This window comes from Chanodichthys erythropterus, chromosome 3, assembly GCF_024489055.1.
Source record: "Chanodichthys erythropterus isolate Z2021 chromosome 3, ASM2448905v1, whole genome shotgun sequence".
In the NCBI taxonomy this organism is placed as follows: Eukaryota; Metazoa; Chordata; class Actinopteri; order Cypriniformes; family Xenocyprididae; genus Chanodichthys; species Chanodichthys erythropterus.
Genome location: NC_090223.1, coordinates 42,664,744 through 42,678,149, shown reverse-complemented (window position 1 = coordinate 42,678,149; position 13,406 = coordinate 42,664,744). Strand labels below are relative to the sequence as shown.

General features: G+C 39.0%; 1 protein-coding gene across 2 annotated transcripts in view; it reads left to right on the top strand.

Moving 5' to 3' along the window:
- The first annotated feature begins 1,651 nt into the window (after positions 1–1,651).
- Positions 1,652–13,406, top strand: part of myo15aa (myosin XVAa) — a 50,347-nt gene continuing 38,592 nt past the window's right edge. Inside the window, exon 1 of one of the 2 annotated variants that reach the window (XM_067382379.1) lies at positions 1,652–1,876. Coding sequence is in view for 1 of the 2 variants with exons in the window: in XM_067382378.1 (XP_067238479.1) it covers positions 2,620–2,622 (3 nt within the window). In the remaining variant the exon portion in view is untranslated. Of the gene's footprint in view, positions 1,877–2,170; positions 2,623–13,406 lie in introns of those variants that run through there. The other variant, XM_067382378.1, reaches the window with a different exon arrangement.

The window sequence follows — 13,406 nt, the reverse complement described above, 5'->3', positions numbered from 1 at the left end:
AGACAATGTTAAAATGTCACTAACCAAATTTGATATTGATATATGATATTAATCATGTGAACTCCTCCTTTTATATATCTTCAGTGGTGTGAATAAGTGCTTGCCCCCTTCCTGATTTTAAATTTTTTTTTGCATGTTTGTTACACTTTAATGTTTCAGATTATCAAACAAATTTAAATATTAATCAAAGATAACACAAGTAAACACAACATGCAGTTTTTAAATGAAGGTTTATATTATGAAGGGAAAACAAAACTCAAACTCACATGGCCCAGTGTGAAAAAGTGCTTGCCTCCCCTGTAAAAAAAAAATTAACTGTGGTTTATCACACCTGAGTTCAGTTTCTCTAGCCTACACATCATGAACAAATGAGAAAGAAAGTAAATGAGATCTATCAGTCTAGAAAAGGTTATAAAGCCATTTCTAAAGCTTTGGGACTCCAGCAAACCACAGTGAGAGCCATTATCCACAAATGGCAAAAAAATGGAACAGTGGTGAACCTTCCCAGGAGTGGTCAGCCGACCAAAATTACCCCAAGAGCGCAGCGACGACTCATCCAAGAGGTCACAAAAGACCCCACAACAACATCCAAAGAACTGCAGGCATCACTTGCCTCATTTAAGGTTCATTAATGTTCATGACTCCACCATAAGAAAGAGACTGGGCAAAAATGGCCTGCATGGCAGAGTTCCAAGACGAAAACCGCTGCTGAGCAAAGAGAACATAAAGGCTCATCTCAGTTTTGCCAGCAAACATCTTGATGATCCCCAAGACTTTTGGGAAAATACTCTGTGGACTGACGAGACAAAAGTTGAACTTTTTGGAAGGTGTGTGTCCCATTACGTCTGGTGTAAAATTAACACAGTATTTCAGAAAAAGAACATCATACCAACAGTAAAATATGGTGGTGGTAGTGTGTTGGTCTGAGGCTGTTTTGCTGCTTCAGGACATGGAAGACTTGCTGTGATAAATGGAACCTTGAATTCTGCTGTCTACCAAAAAATCCTGAAGGACAATGTCCAGCCATCTGTTCGTGACCTCAAGCTGAAGTGAACTTGGGTTCTGCAGCAGGACAATGATCCAAAACACCAGCAAGTCCACCTCTGAATGGCTGAAGAAAAACAAAATGAAGACTTTGGAGTGGCCTAGTCAAAGTCCTGACCTCAATCCTATTGAGATGCTGTGGCATGACCTTAAAAAGGCGGTTCATGCTCGAAAACCCTCCAATGTGGCTGAATTACAACGATTCTGCAAAGATGAGTGGGCCAAAATTCCTCCACGGCGCTGTAACAGACTCATTGCAAGTATCGCAAACACTTGATTGCAGTTGTTGCTGCTAAGGGTGGCCCAACCAGTTATGAGGTTTAGGGGGCAAGCACTTTTACATACAGGGCCATGTGGGTTTGGATTTTGTTTTCCCTTCATAATAAAAACCTTCATTTAAAAACTGCATGTTGTGTTTACTTGTGTTATCTTTGATTAATATTTAAATTTGTTTGATGATCTAAAACATTAAAGTGTGACAAACATGCAAAAAAATAAAAAAATTAGGAAGGGGGCAAACACTTATTCACACCACTGTATATAAGAATTCCAGGGTAGATTGACAAAGAAAAGCGTTTCAACACAAGGCAATCATAAAGATCAAAATTGTGCGTTTGCAGATGAATTCGACCAATCCTGGTCTAGCTGTATTTTACAAACCCCTAAAACCAACACGACATAGTCTAAAAAGATCAAAGTTCATTCTTTCTTGAAGCACTTAGGCAAGAACACTTGTCCAGTTGATCCATACCAGTTGAAGATAGCCAGAGAAGTAACATCATGTTCTAAGGAGCAGCAGATTGTTGAACTTTGACACTACAATTCTCATCAGGTGTGTTGGTTATTTTTCTTCTTTTATGGTGTTCTTAGTTAATCATTTAAATAATTCTTAAGGGTCCATTGCTTTACTGTCCTCACTATGTGTAGGCCGACAAAGCTATGCAGCGAGCTTAAAATAAAAAAATCGCTAAATTGCGAAAATGAAATTGAGAACAGCACAATTGCATCTGTAATGGCCCAGGTGTCAAGATTGTGATGTTTTACTGCCCATATCCAAGGTCCATTTACACATACAATCATACAAAGACATGAACACATGAAATCTCTTTTTGAACTTGCTGAGAGAGTTTAAAATGTAGCGTATCCAACATAATATGGTAGAGACGTCATATGATTACAGCACACTAGTAAGTTTAACTCACAACTTAAACATGGGTGGCGACTCAGAAGAAGTCTTTATATTAGGCTACAAGATGTACACCATTAGCTTTCTGTATTTATCTGAAAACCTAGAGCTGCCTACTCTATTCATTACAGAAAACTAGCATAATAGACAACATTAAATATGCATGCTGAGGCACTCGGGCTGTACAGCACAACGGACAAGTGTGGAGTGGGGAATTATCAAGCCATTGGAAGGCTGTTCCACTTCAGGCTTGATGGGGCTTTGTGTAACTAGTCCACATTTCAAAGCGCTAAAATGATGAGCAGGATGGCAAGAAACTGTTTTGGAATAACTTGAGGATTAATTTTCCTACGCTGGACTTACTTTGAAGGAGTTTGGATGGAAAGATAATGGTAAGAAGGACGAGTGCAGTGCCAATGAGCTACGCTTGTAAACATGACACTTGATGCTGGGGCCATATGGTGGTGTGTGTATGTGTGTGTGTGTGTGTGGGTGTGCTCTAAGGAACAGTGTACTTCAGCTTTTACTTCATTCTGATATTCTGCATCATTTACGGCTGATTGTGAGGTTTTGAACATAATGTAATATTTTGAATACTGCAGTCTGACATGGTGAAATATAGCTAAACTTTTATTTAGTTTTTTGTAACTTACTGAAGGAAGCTCCTTCAGACTATTTCATTTTTTTTTCTCCAACTGAGCAAATGTATTTCACTCATCAGATGGCCCAGAGAAATAAACTGCATGACCTTTCTTTAAGTTTTTAGAAAGTTAGTGAAAGTATTTGCTTTATTCTTGATCGCAGTTGAAACTGGTGGGAACCTGCTTGTTAATAATTGTTCAGTTGGTCAATACGACTCAATAGAAAGATGATGGTTTTACTTTCATATTTTAATAGAGCATTGACATTATCTTTAAAGGTGCAATATGTAATATTTTTGCAGTAAAATATCCAAAAACCACTAGGCCAGTGTTATATATTTTGTTCACTTGAGTACTTGCTTACAATATCTCAAATGTTTGCAACTATTTGTAAATCGTGAGAAAATTGCAATTTTAACCAAGGCTCCGGGACGTGTGAGGAGTCGCCTGTCATACCCACGTTACCCTCGGTTTCCGGATTTATTTTGTAGCAACCATGGAAACCAAAGTTTTAATAGACAAGGGAACAACTGTTTTGATATATTTATAGACAGAAAACGAACTGTTGTTATATAGCTCAACACGTTTAGTCTTATTGTTTAAATCTGATTTACGAGTACCATGTTTTACCATGCCTCAGAAAAAAACACTATTTTGTCATAGCTAACTTAGCATAATCAGATGCAGCTTTATTTTTAGTAACAGTAAAACAGCATTTTCTCCATCATACAATACATTTTAAAATTAATTACATGCCATTTATCAATACAAACCATCCAGCATTTATTAAATTGATCTTTCTTACTGCAGTTTGTAACAGTGTCTCACAGCAGCCGTCGAGCGAACGCACAGAGTAACGTTATAAATAGTATAGTGTATTAAACACTCATTCAACAATATATAGTGTTTTCAACACTCTCAAATGTATCTAATATGATAAACAGAGCTGCGTTACCTCATACTCATGACCAGAAAAGCGGAAGCAGCGCCAGCGACTGTGTCATAATAAAAGTCCCACTGCTCGTGAGGCGTGTGTTGCTCAATCGCTCCAGCGGCCTCGTTCAGCTCCACAACACTCGCTCCTGCTCTGCTTCATACTACAGTAATGTTAATAATCACATCCATGAACATGAGTTCTTCCCGAGTCCAATCCCTATTCTTTTGCACCGGCTGTGAGGTGAAGACCACATGTCCCAAGATTCTGTGCTCAAACTTGGCGTCATCAAGCTACGCCTTTGTTTTGAATAGGCCTCTAGCGGACATAACATACTGCACCTTTAAGAGGTCTTAAATAGGTCATGTGACAACAGTTTTTAAATCATGGAAAATGTTGAGATGACCCATAACAAATGATTAGAATGAGCAAAGTATAAGTGCTTTCGACAAACAATAAAATGTATTGTTAGGACACAGTATGAGGAGGGAAGTTAAAATGAACAGCACTGATGATGGCATATGTAATACGTAGGGGATAACTGAGATAGTATCATTCAATGAGGTTCCTGTGTTGTCTTACAAACAGCAGTGTGAATTCACATCTGACGTTCATCTCAACTCTCTTCTTTAAAGAGCTTTTGCTGCCCTCTGGTGAATTACCAGTAGAAAATGTGCAAAAATATAGGGTCTATAGGGTTAAAGATACACCTTGTGTACTTTTAGTGCAGGGGCGAGATCTGCTTGCTTACAAACGTTCTTCCAAATATCTTCCTTTGTGTACAGCAGAACACAGACATTCATACAGGTTTTGGCAACTTGAGGGGGAGTAAATGATGATGAAATTTAAATTTTTGGGGTGAACTATCTCTTTAAATCCCTTTTTTTTGGTAGGGCGGGACTTTTGTCCATCAGGAATTGATTGGATGGTTGTGGTTTGCTATTGCTGTGATGTCATGTGAGTGACAGGTTGTCCCGCCCTCACGCCAGTAAACACCTTATCAGAGAAGAGATGTCACTGCAAGAGGGAGGGGAAGTTATTTTGATTAAAGATTACAAGGGCACATGAATTAAAATAATGATATGCACGTACAAATCATTTATAATAAACACTGCATTATTCCATAAAAACAAGAATTGTCGATTTTGATTTCATGCTTGACTTGAAGTTGTATCCTTTAGGGGGAGACAAGGTACAAATACATTTCTGACTGATGTTAAAACATGTTGTACAGGTGAAGTTGCAGTTTTTGTTTTCCTGAGGGCAGCTGACTGTCTACACTTATTGGTGTTCCATATGTTACAGAGACTTTCAAATAAGTCAATAAGTGTTGTTTTAACCACAATAAGAAAGACCTTTAATGAAAAAGTATTTGTAAATGGCCTATGATGATGCACTCTCACCTCTAAAACTGATAGGCAAGAGCAGATCTTTAAAACATGCCTGTTAAAATTAGCTTGTAATAGGAGTGAGGTGGATTGTTTGCATACAGAGACAGGCCTGTGGTTTCTATAACAATAGAAATTGTTTACCTGCTAGCTTCTCAGAGGTATATGATCATGCTTTGTATGCTAAAATGCATATCGCCCAAGTCAGGTATCAAACAAGTCACATTACCATGGCTTTTGTTCCATCTCTGCAGTTTGTAAAAAGGACTGTTTGTGTGCGTGCAGCTTTTACATCTGAAAGAGATGTAAGCACATAATAGATCAGCCCTTATATACATAATGTGTTAGTCCAGCATAGTTCACTGCAGCACTCTAACTGTACTGAGAATGGATCTTATATGAACAGCATATAGCCATTGAGCCCCTCTTTTGGAAAAGGGATTGGATGTAATGATTTTTTAAAAACAATTTTCAAGGTAAGTTACAACTACTGGCGCAATCGTGACGATATCAAAATGGATTTTTTTATGCTTTTATTTTAACGTATGGTTCTTGACTTATGCTGGTTTTTAAAAAATAATAAAACTGTTTATATTTTTATTTATGTATATAATTATATATTCCTTTCATTATTTCTTTTAATATCTGGTGATTGTATATCTTGGAAATTTGATGAGCATTCTATAGACCCCAGGTGCCTTGTTAAGGATTTCCCTTCATCATTTATTAATTAATGGTTAGCATCACCAAGCATAAGGAGGTTCATTACACTAATCAAACACTTTGTTTGCTTGTGTGTGACAAAATTGCACTTGTGTGGTGTAGCCTAATTGCATGCACAGTAAATTAGACACAGTTTAACCAGTTTAAGTCAGTTCATGGTTTGTCATTGCTTTTACAGCTACAGAGTTAGAAAAAAATGTAGTTTCCTCAGTGACTTTGGAGTTCTTACCCCAAGACAGACAACAATAAATTGAACATTAATATGAAAAGTGGCAATTTTAAGGGATAGTTCATCCAAAATTGAAAATTGTTTTCATTTACTGACCCTCAAATCTGTATGAATTTCTTTATTCTGTAATTGACATTTCATTGCGGCAAAGATGATGTTTGACATTTATATGTTCAGGTGTGAGACAATGTTTAGATTCATAACTAACTTCTAACCATTTCTAACACAACTGAAATTTAATCTAGTCCTCTCCCAAGCCTCTTGATTGTAACCTTAGCCAGCACTTGGCCTAGGTGAATAGCTAGGCTTGGATTTAAACAGGTTCATTTAGGGTTTGGGGTATACATTACGTCTCGCCAGGGAGACAAAGCTAAACATAAGTTAAAGTCTTCTCTTTACTTATCCATATATACTATAATATGTATTTAATTCCTAATGAATGAAGTGCTGTATTTATCCTGCTGAAAAAAAAAAATCTAAACTAACTTTAAGAGTGTCATTTAATATTAAAATGAAGATAAAGAACAAACCAACTTGTTATATTAGTTCTTTATTTTTGCATTTTATTAATTAAATTGACAGCTGTCAGTTGAAGTCAAATGTGTTGTGTATTGGAAATGGATTGGACATCCTTGACAGAAAGCAGCCCAGATCCTCTTCTTGGACTTGTTCCAAAACATAACAGCTGAATAGCTGATGCACCTCAGAGGCAAAATTAATATATAATTGATAACCAACTCATCAAGCAAAGAAAATTACAAAAAAATTTAAATCATAAAATAAAATGCTCAGTTTAAATATCACCTAAATGCATTATCACATAAATATGCAATATATGCATGTGATGGCGAATATCTGAAGTTAACAATGAATGGGGTCACTCTATATTTAGAACTTTTCAGATTAATATTTAATTATTTCTTAGTGAACTGAATACAGACCAGCCATTAAGAATTAATCCCTACCAGTGTCATGAACTCCTGGAATATTAAGTGGTCAACAGAGACATAATCACGCAGCTTAATATGTACATTTGTGATTCCTGCCTGTGATAACCACTGAATTTTTTCAGAGCTGACAAATACATAGGTATCAGAGAGTTGATAGCATCATAATAATGAATGTTGATACCTGTTTGATTTTTTTGCTGCTCATAAAAATATAGTCAAACAATAAAGAAGTGCTAATTAACTGTTTTCATTACTCTCTGAAGTCATCCTGCCAATAAAGCAGATATATATTTCATGTCAGTCTGGACATTTACAAGCTATATATTTATTCTTTGTACAAATAATACACATTTTAAATTTTATTGGACTGAACAATGCAAACTCAACAAATAAAAAAAAAATGTAGTTATATAAATTCAATGAAATTATTTCCATCTCCAATAGTTATATTTTGGTTGGTTAATATTAACATTGCTTTGAATCAAAATGCCACTGCTGAAAGTCATGGCTCAGTTAAAATCAGAAAATAAAAAAATGACAGTATCAAATTACAATAATTTTATTTGTTTGGTACTCTAATAATATCAAACATTTAACCCACCTCAGCTGTGATGGAGGAGACAATCCTCTTCGATCAGTATCATTACCATACTTTGGTTCTTTTTGGAAATGTCCTCAGACACAGTTTAGTAACAGCTCAGCCAACGTGCATTATTTATACAGGAATGAGCCAAACAGATAATGTTACCCTAAGTCAGTGTAGTTGATACATTTAAGGTGCCCTTCGCAGCTATTACGGGGAGCCCTCGCAAACTTTCAGACACATGCATCTAGAGCTTTTGAAGGACACTACCTGCAAAACTCAAGAGGACAAAAAGTGTAACTGGAGTACTTTCCCAAGGCATGAAAAAGCTTGTAGCACATGACAAAAGGGATGCTGACATTCATGGATGCCTGAGATAAAGAGCCTTTTGTCAGTGGGAAATCTCTTGCCAAAATTAGCACAACAGCCAAGGACAAGACTCTGTCGGACATTTCTGAAATGTGAGGAATACACCTGTAAGGTAGAGTCCTGAACAAAAGGAGCTATCAGCATTTTGGCTTTTGTGTTAAGTGGAAATTATTTTGACTTAGGCTTACACTCAAGAGAATTATTAGACATAATTCATAACTATTTTTGTGATGAAAGAGATCTGCTTGCACTTTATGCTCATTTATGCTACGTTGAACCTGTATTCCACATGGGACATTTGTATTACTGTTTGAGTTTTGTGTCACTGACCACCCATTTTTGATAGAGTGACGTATATTAGCATGACTTTTGGAAAAGGATAAAATGCCACCAAAAAAAGCAGACAAAGCTGCACCTAAGAAAGGTGACAAGGGAAAGGGGGAAGCCAAAGAAGATACAAAGGCAGCAAAAGATGACAAGAAAGGGGGGAAGGGAGGCAAAGAGCCTCCTAAAGGGAAAGGGAAAGGAAAAGGGAAACAAGCTCCTAGTGAATCTGAGGAAGCCTCCGACGTGGAAAGGAGTGAGGTTGAGGACAGTGAGGCAGCAGATGAAGAGGATTTGCAAAGTGAGGATGATGGTGCTAAAAAAGGGAAAGGGAAAGCTGCACTGAAGGGAGCATCCAAAGCTATGGCAGTGAAAGCTGTAGCTAAGCCAAAGCGTGGCCAAGCAGCGGAGGAAGGTGTTGATCCAAAAACTGGTAAGCGTGCCAATATTAAGGCTGCATCTAAAGTTGTGGCAGGATTCCACGCTGAAGAGAAGAAGCCACAAATTCAGCTAGGCAAAATGAAGGACATAAACCTGAAAGGGGCATCTTCAGCTATGATAGGCATTGCAGGAAAGTCCCCATTATTCTCAAAGCCAGCCCCAAAACAATCAAAAAAGCTAAAAAGCACATCTAGGCTTTTCATGGGACTATCTGGCAGCAAGAAGAAAAAAGGCATGACCCCAAAGTCATTACAAAGTACATCAAAGTTGTTTTCAGGCTTTGGAAAGTCAAAAGCTACAGAAGAAGACAAAAATAAAAAAGAGGAGGGTGGAAGAACACTCTTGTTACTCAATATTGGTGGAAAAGCAAATAAAAATGCAGCAGCAACCTCTGGACTAGGAGGCAAATTCAAAGGCTTCTTTGGTAAAAAGAAAACTGGAGCTGCACAATTCAAAAGTAAAGGATGGGCTCTGGGGAAGATATCAGGAGCAGCAAACTGGCTAACTAACAAATTCATCTCATCCAAAACATCTGGAAGACTGGGTCGCTCTGTTCGTTATGACAGGTCAAGTGTGGGGGGATATCATGGCTATCAGAATGGAGGATATGAATATGATGAGGGTGAGTTCAGCTATGAGGAAGATGACTATGTTCAAAGTAGTTACAGCAGAAACAACCCCCGGGGACGTTATAGGAGCAGGAATCATGACACCTATGGTGAGGGGCGCTTCAGAGGACCACATCAGTATGATTACTTTGAAGATGATCAGGAGTATTATGATTATCCTGAAGATGAGTATGGCTACTATGATGAGGAGAATGATTACTATGATCCTATGTATGAGGATGAGTATGGCTATTTTGATGAAGACTATTACGACCAGTATCAGTATGATGGAAGACAACCATATGGTTATTATGACGATAGAATCGACTATGATTACAGGCACCAGAGAACTGATGAATTTGGATACCCTGTTGATGGTATGGAATACTATGATGAAATGGGTTATGCTGTGGAAGATGAATTTGGCTTCCCTGGTAATGATGTGGAATACTATGACTATGGATACTATCCAGAACAGTTTGACTATTATGGTGATCAGCAAAATTATTACAGTCAATATGATGGTGTTACAGATGCCAACATGATGTATCAAGGTTATCCATATGTTTACTATCCAAATCAGTACATCTACAACGGAGAAACCACTGCAGTTTACCTTGACCCTCAGATGGTTGCTAACCAGCCATTTATGTACACAGTGGAAGATGTCATGGAACCAACAGAACCCTCAGGAATGTATGCTAATGAATATGTACAAATACCAACAGAAGGAATACTGACTGAGGATTCATTCAGATTCCCAAGACCACAAGTAAAATTGTTTGGAAAAGAAAAACTTGAAATTGCAAATCCAATGCAAGTCCCCAGGAATGATTTTGAGATGATTCCAGATCAATATGAAAATCAGCAATTTGCTTCACCTACAAACTTTCCTTTGTATTCTCCACAGCAATCAGAAGCTGTACAAAGGTCATTTTCTCCCACGCCTGTATTGATTCAGCAAGCACCAGCATCTTTTATACCACCTGGTAGTCCCATTTTAACCCGAACACCCCAAATACCATACTCGCCTGTTCTTCAGGCAAGACACTTTTCGTCTCCAATGCCAGTGTCACCTGCCCCAAGTAGACATTATTTTGGACCACTCTCAACACCATCATCTCCAGTTTTGTCTGTAAGGAGATTTGATCCCACTATGGTTGAACAAGTATCTCCCCATTTAGTCTATCCAGATCCTATGTTTCAGAGACATGAAAATGTCCAACCAACAACACTGAGACAATTTAACCAACTTCCCTCACCACAGCTCTCTATAAGACAAAGCAATTTTTCACCAGGTCGAAGCAGCCCTATACCTCGCCAAAGATCTGATATATATGAGGAAACGTATCCAAGATTCTCACCAAGGCAGTCTAGAATGTTTAGTAGCCCAACATCATACAATAATAATGCACAAAGGCAGTTCTCTCCCATTCAAAGGAGAAAATTTAGCCCCCCTTCTTCTCCACAACCGTCCAGACGAGCAGCATCACCTTTAGCATCCTTAAGAGGGAAATCTCCAACACCCCAGAGAAAGCCATTTGGTTCTGGAGCACCATCCCCTCTTGTTAATGGAAGAGAGAGTCCTCCAATGTCTCCACGGGGATCAATGAGAAGGAGAAGTCCTCCTTCTTCACCTAGACCACCACTGAGGCAAAGTTCCCAAGCTAGTCCTGCCCCTCCAATAAAATCGCGTTTCAGGCCAATTGGTAGAAGCAAGGAGTCTTTCATGTCATCAAGATCTGTCAGGAAAAGTTCTTTTTCACCACAACCATCTTTACGGAGGAGGAGCCCTCCACGGTCTCCAACAATAGGCCAACAGTCACTAGAAGAGAGCTCTCCATACCCACCCCGCAGAGCCACATCTCCCACCCAAAGACCTGTGTCTCCAAGACCAATATCCCCCTTTGCCTCTAGATCTCAGAGACCTCTTTCCCCATCACCATCAGCTTTTTCTGGCAGAATTCAACATGACCCACAACATCTACCAACTCGTTCCTCCACACGTAGATTCAGAGGATTTGGTGGCAACAAAGTGCCAATGGGAACAGTTAAGCCATCTCCTGTTAATCCAATTTTGCAAAGAAAAAGTCATCATGGCGCTCCTCAAATGCAAAATGTTCCTCCGTTCAGATCTCCAGTCCATAATGTACCCATGAGTTCAGGAGCTTTGAATCAGAGTGCTAGATCCTCACCCATCATGTTTGCAAGACAAGGATCCAGACCGGCAGGTTTTCAAGACTCAAAGAGATTCTTTCCACCTGGAACACCAAATCCGCAGAGAGGTTTTCACAGACCTGTTGGGAGAGGGCGTCCTGTTGTGCGAGTACCAATAAGTCCTGTTCCTCTCAGACAATCAATAAGAAGCCAGAACCATCCTCTTGTAATGAATGCTCAACCACCTTTTCCCCAACATGTTCCAATAAAACGACCAGGAGTACCTTCACCACAGCTCTCTGTAAGACATGTTCCAACACCATGTCCATCACCTCAGCTTTCAGTGAGAGCTGGTTCACCAATGTCTGTACGCTCTCCATCGCCAATCCTCTCACAGAGAAATGCTATGCATAATGAATTAATCAATCGCGCTTCACTCAGATCACAATTTCAATTGAGTAGCACTCCTCAGCCTCAGATAATAACTGAATTTGCCCAGAGAGTTGAACAAGGGCCATCTCCTCTACTAACAAATGCTTTACAGAACCCAAATCTTGCTGGTGCTTCATTCAGTTCACCACTTCCAAGGTTTAAATCCCCAATGTCACAGATCAACCAAAGTTTATCTCAGAGCTCTTCTCCAGCCTTATCAAATGCATTACAAAATCCACTTCTCCGTAATGCCACTTACCGCTCACCTTTGCAAAGGTCTGCATCTCCTCATTCAATGGTGGCACCTCAAGAGGTTCAGGTAAACAATCAGAGTTCTTCTTCAATGCTCTCTAATGCATTGCAAAACCCTTACCTACGTAATGCCTCCCTCACTTCCCCACTGCAAAGAAGCACATCTCCATATTCTCCCACGCCTGCTCAGCAGGCACCACAGAACATTTTGCAATCTTCTTCAGTACTAACTAATGCACTACAAAATCCTCAATTACGCAGTGCCTCATATATCTCACCTCTTCAGCGAAATACATCTTTATATGCTCCAGTGATGTCTCAACCTGAACAGCAAACATCAGTATTATCAAATGCACTTAAGAATCCTAACTTAAGAAATGCATCCTATACCTCTCCTTTACAGAGGAGTCCTACTCCTTTCATGCAAGCACAAGCACAGGATTATTCTTCACCTTTGTCAAATGCATTAAAGAATAGAAACCTTCAAGGTGCTTCCTTTCGGCTACCTGATGGATCAATAATATCTAGGAATTTTGGAGGCCAAAAAGAGCAGGCTACTACATCTGTTCTGTCAAATGCTTTGCAAAATCCCAATCTCCGGAAAGCAACTTATAGGCTTCCTGATGGTACGCTAATCAGAAATGAGCCAGAACAACCAGCTCAGTCTTCTTCACTGCTATCCAATGCTCTTCAGAATCCTAACATTCGAAAAGCAAGTTACAGGCTTCCCGATGGAACACTTGTATCCAATACCACTGATCAAACGGTGGACACAACAAAATCCTCACCATACTTGGGAAGTGCTCTACAGAATATTAACCTACGTAAATCTGCCTATAAACTACCTGATGGTGCTCTTTTTTCCCGAAACCAACCAGTAGAGCAGTCACCCTCTCCACTTCTCTCAAGTGCTCTTCTGAACTCAAACCTTCGTAAGGCCTCCTATAGACTTCCTGATGGAACACTTTTGACTAAGAGCTCTGAACAGGAACCAGAGCAATCAATTTCATCTCATTTGTCAAGCGCATTGCAAAATGTTGGTAAGGCCAACTATCGCTTACCTAATACCTCCGGCCTGTTTAGAAATCCTAAACAAGAGCAAGCTCCTCCTTCAATGCTGTCTAGTGCTCTTCTAAACCAAAACC